Source organism: Seriola lalandi, unplaced genomic scaffold (genome assembly GCF_002814215.2).
Source record: "Seriola lalandi dorsalis isolate HSWRI2012SDOR001 ecotype SW California unplaced genomic scaffold, Sedor1 jcf7180002054104, whole genome shotgun sequence".
Taxonomy (NCBI): domain Eukaryota; kingdom Metazoa; phylum Chordata; class Actinopteri; order Carangiformes; family Carangidae; genus Seriola; species Seriola lalandi.
Genome location: NW_019524657.1, coordinates 194,120 through 200,719, shown reverse-complemented (window position 1 = coordinate 200,719; position 6,600 = coordinate 194,120). Strand labels below are relative to the sequence as shown.

The window sequence follows — 6,600 nt, the reverse complement described above, 5'->3', positions numbered from 1 at the left end:
TGTAAATTACACTCATATGTTGTCCACACATTTTATTTATTATATGAATTTGATATTAGTATGTTTTTTTGGACCACAGTGGAAATAAACCTTGGATTTTGTTGTATTATTCTTGACATTTTGCAGATATATGTTACCTGGGGTCATCCCTCTCACTAAACTAAACTAAACTAAACTAAACTAAACTAAACTAAACTTTTACCTGATGTAATAAGACAGGACATCAAAACATTAAAGCTGAATTAATAACAGTTTGTGATAATCAAACTAAAATATTCGTTATTATTCATGATTAAACTTCGTCCCGTGGTCACTGAACGCACCTGCTTGGTCACTGAACGCACCTGCTTGGTCACGTGACAAAGACAACCGCCTGCATCTTATCGTTTGCGACTAAAGAAAAAAGATTTTTATAGACATTAATGATGGACAGACGGGACAACAACCCCAGCGCTGTCATTTGCAAGTTATGTGGAGAGGTCTTCACTCTTCCTGGTAGGACATTAACATTTTCTTACAGTTTAACCTCCGTGTTTTAAGTTTTTTTTAAGTTGTTGTCGGCTAAACGACGCCTGCTAGCTAGCTAGCTGTAGCTAGTTAATGTCACGTGTGTGTTAGCAGCTGTTTGAATGTGCAGGTTTTATATAATAAGCCTTACGTTAATATCACAACGTGGCTAATAAAACTTAGCAGACAATTATTTACCTTCTCAAGGTCTTTATAGGTTGTGGTTTTCTTCTGATAGCTAAGCTAGCTTTACGTTGGACCACAGGCTGAAAATGTCGCGGTCGGGCGAGTTCAGCCATGTTGACCCGATCACGCGCAACAACTAACGCGCTGCTTAAACTACGACTCTGACTTTGACAGATATCTCCATCCTTAAATATTTTATTTAATAAGGCTGTAACCAACAGGGTTTCCATGGGTCCTAGTTATACTTTTAAAGTTTGTGAATATGAGAACAAGAAAAAAAATCAAGGCCTTAAATGTTTTTGAAAATAAACCTAAAAAAATAAATAAACCAAAGTGCTTGAATTTATATATTCTGTGCAAAAATAGAAGTTGAAATTTTTTTGATATTTTTTAACTTGTGTTTAATGGGTGTGTTCAATAAAGACACTAAATATTATAACTGTTTGTGTGCTGTTGTCTGAAGTACATTGTGTTTTTTTACACTTGTGACTTAATTTGAATGAATTTCCCCTAACCAACCAGGTCATTCTAAAGGGTTCACAAACTTTTTGTTTCCACTGTAAATCATCTAACATTTGATGTGGGCCAGGTGACAGAGCCATACCCTTATTTGTGTAGGAATCGGTGGCTATTCTTCGCAATAACAAAAATGTACATGATATGCTTTTGCATTTATCATTACACTAACATTGCATTATTTATGCTTGTCTTTGTTTTCTCTTTTCAGAGGATGAAGTTGACGGCAACCTCCCTCGTGTACTTTTATGTGGCCACATCTACTGCACATCTTGTCTACGGTCCATCCAGTGTGACACTGACATTACATGTCCAGAGTGTGAGGTAAACTGAAATAATTCAGACTAGGTATAAAATGCAAACTTTGTCCTTGCTGGCCACCTTGTTTGGTAACCAGCCAGACAATTGCTTAATCTTGCAAAGTGGTTTTTGACTTTGTGATTTGCATCAAGTTCAAGGCTGAAAATGTTCAAATGCTGGGTTGACAATGAAAAAACAAAGTTTCCCCCCTCTGCAGGTTAAGTCCACGCTCCCCGAAGGCGGGGTGTACTGTCTGCAGGAGGACAGCAGAATTATTGGCCTCATCTACACTTCTAAAATGAACAAAATGAAAAGGTAAAAATTGATCAGATTGTGCAATAGATTCTTTTTAAAGAGAACAGGTCTTTGCTTTGATCATTTCTTTGTCGTCATCTCCTGAAGCCTCCAGTATGACAGAGCAAGGAATCGCAAAAGGAACAAATTATCACCATCCCCAGAAATGAACGCCAATACCAAGGATATGGATCAGGTATGTTTGGGTGATCACAGAGGTTGCAGGCGGGTAATGAAAAGTTTTCATGCCAACCGTTACCCATGTTACCTAAGACGTGGGTTTGTATCGTAGTACGTTATGTGAGATGGCATTAGAGTACAGAACTACAAGTGTCAAGTGACTGGGATAAAAACAGTGCTTGCAAGTCTTGAGTGAAAAGGGTAAATTGCTCCTCGTGTGTTGTGGATGAGATGTTGCCAGTCTTTTAGTACAGGGTTTTGTTTACAAGTGGAAGTCCAGTATCGACAGATGGATTGGTGTAGGGACTGAACTAATCAATTTTGCAAGACTGTTCTGAGAATTAACTTCTCAATCGATCTAAACTCCTCTCTTGTTGTCATATGCTTTCACTGCTGACCAAGAAGAAATTTACAGATTCATCTCTGGCGTAAACATTTGAATAGCGATATCTCTTGAGTTACTTCCTTTTGAGATAAGGAGACATGTGGAAGATTTATGGCTCCTCCTGGGAGGATGAGGATAAAATCCATGGCTGATTCGGGTGTATTGGTGTTGCAGGATGTCTGATCAGAATTCAAGCTGTTGCTGAAGCTCGAATTATATTTTGAGCATCTTTTTTGCCACACAGTGATATAATTTTACCGTTGGTCCTTAAATTAAATGTGCAATAACTGATTTTTTTATTTTTTTTGCCAGTTGAGGGAATTGGAAACAAGTTGTAAAAACAGTATTGACATATCATCAACTTTAAGTGATTCAGTTGCAGATTCATACACCCAGTAGCTCAGGAGAAACAATAGCATTAGCTTAGAGTTTTGTTTCAGACCGCTTGATGAATGTTACTTCAATGTTCACTCTCTTTTAGCCTTTTGTGTCTGAAAATGACAGTGTGTTAGCAGCCAGCGTGAACCCAAACAGTAACTTTAGGGAGGGTGTATCGGCTGAGCACAAATGATTCAGATTAAAATGGCTAAAATTCTGGTTATGTTTTACTCAGCCAGCAGATATTGAGAAGATTGAGAAGACGGTGGATGAGGCATTGGTCCAGGCTGCAGAAAATCTTGCCCAGCTGGAACACATCCACGAGGTGAAAGCTGTGCTACATCCAAAAAACTTCTCACAACTTGAAGGAAAGAAAAACATTCTTGCATATCAGAAAGACAAGAGTAAATCAAAAGTGAGTCTTCCATGTCTGTGTTTCATCTGTGCAGACTCTGACGACTGGCCTGGCAGAACAGGTGAAGAGAGAGAAAGCTCGGCTGGAGACGGAGATCAAACAAGCTGCAGACAAGGCTTTGCATGCTATCCAAAAGTGGTATGGAAAGTAAAAGCTGTATAACGAGATTCTATTTTCTCTTCTGGAAAAATGTCAGATCTGTTGATATGAAGCCTGAGATTGCACACAGGTCTTGCTTCTCCTCAGATTGTTTTATTCTCTGAAGAAAGTCTGTAAAGTGACATTTATCTTCACACCTTTAATTTCCTTATCAACAGGAGGGATGTGCAGTTGGCTCAGCTGACCAAACTGGAGGCACAGTTCTCCACCAGCCAAGCGGAAGCGTGCCGAGTCCAGGAGAGGATAAAGGCCCTGGAGATTGCCATGCAGATGGCCAGAGAAGTCCGCCGTGTCCCCTTCCTGGAGCAGTACTGCACCCTGGATAAGGTATGAGAAGTTATGCTTATTCTTTCCTTGTGAGCACACAGTGTTAGATACTATAAAACTGACTGTGGTGTTTGTGTGGTTGTGTGTGAGTGATAGGTCCTGGAGACGCTGCAGGCTCCTGTGGATAAGCAGTCCTTCGATATGAAGTGCATTACTATGGGCTCTGGAATGAGGTTTGCTGTATCTGTAGAAGGAAACCACATTGTGTTAAATACTACGATACTGAAATATTGATGTACTTGCCACTGTTCATTTCCTGTGCCCTGTAATTGTTTTTTGTGTTGTAGATGCATGAAGCAGAACATTAGGGACAAGCTTTTTACTCACTATACATGAACATTGAAGTTTTGTGTGTGTATGTTTGTGTTCTAGCTGTGTTTTCCAGTCAGAAAGTCTCAGCAGGAGTCTGGCCTTGTCTCTGAAGATGGAAGTCAGCAACCCGAAGCGGTAAATATCTTCCAATATGTCCAATATCTCATTTTGATTAATTTGGGCCTGGGGATGAAAACGGCCAAAAGTACCTGCCTCTGTTTCTCTTATTTCTATAACTGGAGTTATAAAACCTCAGCAAAGAACATCATTACACAGCCAAGCAGCTGTCTGTTACCATAGTTACGAGTCATGAGGAGAGTTTCTCTCATCTGTGCCACTTCAGACATCACGATACATCATTAACATGAAACAGTGATCTAGTACAGGCTATTCTGTTTAAATGAGGGTTTGTTATTCCATCTTGAAACTGGACAACATGTTGAACTACATGAATAAAGGTTGGGGTTTTTTTTGGGGGGGGGGGGGTATTTGGTAGGTCTAAGTTTTTTGAGTTGAAGTTTCACCAAAACATTGATAAGTGGGAAAATACTAGACCCCAATACAAACAGTAGCCTCTCCTGTCATTGCCCCAAACTTTTGCATCTGTTGCACATAGTGTTTGTCAGGTTCATTCATTTCATTTTTAGAGAATATTACACAAAATAATATGTGTAAATATTTGTAAATTACTTCCTTTATATGGTTCCATGTTCTTAAACAAAGTCCTCTTGCTGTTCCCTTTTAGCTTGTCCGATTCTCCACCCAAAGGCTACCAGCCGGGAAACAGAAAATCACCCTTGCAACGCGGAGAGGGCAGGAAGTGTGTGTCACCCAGTCGCAGCAAGACCCCCTCCCCACAAAATCCAGACAAGCAGAGCCCGGGGGCTAACAGTCATTCGTCACGGGGCTCCTCTCCAAGCCCAAAACCTCGTCGCAGGTCCAACGCCTCTCGCCACAGCTCGGGCTCAGACATCGGGACTCCGGATGTAATTATTGAGGAGCTCTTAGAGGAGGGACAAGAGCACGGTGTGTGTGGCTTTGTGCCTCGTTTGATCTCATTTACATAATGTCAATAATATCAATCAGAATATTAAATTGGCTATGATTAGACACAGAAGAGAAGCCTTAATCTATTTCTGTTCAATGTCTTGTATGCACCTGCAGGTGCTCCCCCACCCACCGGCCCTGAGCTGGCTAATGACAAGTGGAGAGTCCACAGGAGAAGGAAAAATCAGATTTTTGGCAATAGAAGAAATGGTAGGGAGCGGCAACTGTAGATTTTTGTAGTTACATTAAGATTATACATAGAATATTAATGTGAATATAAAACAAACCTCAAATTTTGTTTTATCTCAAAGACTTACAAGAATATTCATCTTTGATATCAGTGTAGATGGGTACACTGCTTATGAAACCTCTGTTTTTTTAAAGATATGAAAAAATATCTTATAAAATGTAATGCACATATGCATAACAAACTTTTATTTAAGTCCATTCTTACCATCTCAAAGAGAATCAGTGGATTCGTTTGTTGATTTCAGCTTCAGGTCTTTGTGACACTTTATCTTGGCAGCTCAACACATTCATTCTTACTGTAAAAGAAATCAATCTACTAGTAGTGAAATTATTTCCTCTGTGCCTATAGTACATGTAACATGATCCAGCAGAAAACACTTAATTTCTCAACACACACACTACAAACAGCAAATAATACAAAACTCGAGGCTCGTCCTGCAACACAAAAGACATTACTGGCTCCACTCTCCATCCTCTTCATCTGTGACCAAGTTTTCCTGTTTTCTCATCCTTGTTTATCTCCCTCGTCACTTCCAAGTCACACAATGGGTGGTGGTGACCCACGTCGTGAATCCAAGTCACTTCTACGTACGCTACGTGGCCGAGAGGAAGGAGAGCGAGTCCATGTCTAAGAAGATCAACCACTTCTGCTGCAGAGACAGTTGCCACTTCTCTTCTAGTGATGCAGTGGAGACTGGTGTGTGTTTGTGTGTCCTCAAAGTGATGGAGAAAATAAGTTTAAGCATATGGCAATGAAGGTTAAAGTAAAGCCTTGACCTAATTAATGTTGAGAAAATTAGACGTTTATTAGGTTTATTGATTCAGCCTTTGTTCTTCCGCTCGTCCTCAGGCTCCATGATCCTTGTGAAGTGGAAGGAGGGACTCTGGTGTCGGACCAGTGTGGTGGAGCTGTTGCAGGTTGGCTGTGCGGAGGCTGTGAAAACCTGCAAAGTCAGCCAGCTGGCCACTGTCCGGGTCTTCTTCCTCGACTACGGCTTCACTAAAAGCATCACCATACAGAGGTACACGCGTAAACGGATAGGTGTACGTAGAAACCGTTTTATAGTGACGCGCTCCAGATACTGTCCAATTAAATATGGCCGCAATCTCTCTGGAACAAATTGGCTTTTATTCTGTCAACTATCCACCACCTCATCCTTACTGCTACATCATTGTCTGCTTCCCTGCAAAACCAGCAGTCGTCCAAGTGTTTCCCTTTTCTTACTCTCACACGTCAGTGTTTAAAATCTTTTGTCTAATTTAGACCGTTTGCATGTGACACCCCCCCCCCACGCACCCCCCCCTCCTCTCTTTCTGCCCTTGTTTCACAGATATATACGGTCAT

The 6,600-nt window shown here is 40.7% G+C and overlaps 1 protein-coding gene across 1 annotated transcript in view; it reads left to right on the top strand.

Moving 5' to 3' along the window:
- The first annotated feature begins 355 nt into the window (after positions 1-355).
- The window catches only part of rnf17 (ring finger protein 17), a 19,674-nt gene continuing 13,429 nt past the window's right edge, over positions 356-6,600 (top strand). The window contains exons 1-13 of the mRNA XM_087173208.1: positions 356-495; positions 1,421-1,533; positions 1,727-1,824; positions 1,912-1,999; positions 2,982-3,071; positions 3,196-3,299; positions 3,479-3,647; positions 3,744-3,820; positions 4,020-4,094; positions 4,705-4,985; positions 5,124-5,216; positions 5,794-5,952; positions 6,106-6,277. Of these exons, the coding sequence (XP_087029334.1) occupies positions 423-495; positions 1,421-1,533; positions 1,727-1,824; positions 1,912-1,999; positions 2,982-3,071; positions 3,196-3,299; positions 3,479-3,647; positions 3,744-3,820; positions 4,020-4,094; positions 4,705-4,985; positions 5,124-5,216; positions 5,794-5,952; positions 6,106-6,277 (1,592 nt within the window). The 5' untranslated portion in view covers positions 356-422. The remainder of the gene's footprint in view (positions 496-1,420; positions 1,534-1,726; positions 1,825-1,911; positions 2,000-2,981; positions 3,072-3,195; positions 3,300-3,478; positions 3,648-3,743; positions 3,821-4,019; positions 4,095-4,704; positions 4,986-5,123; positions 5,217-5,793; positions 5,953-6,105; positions 6,278-6,600) is intronic.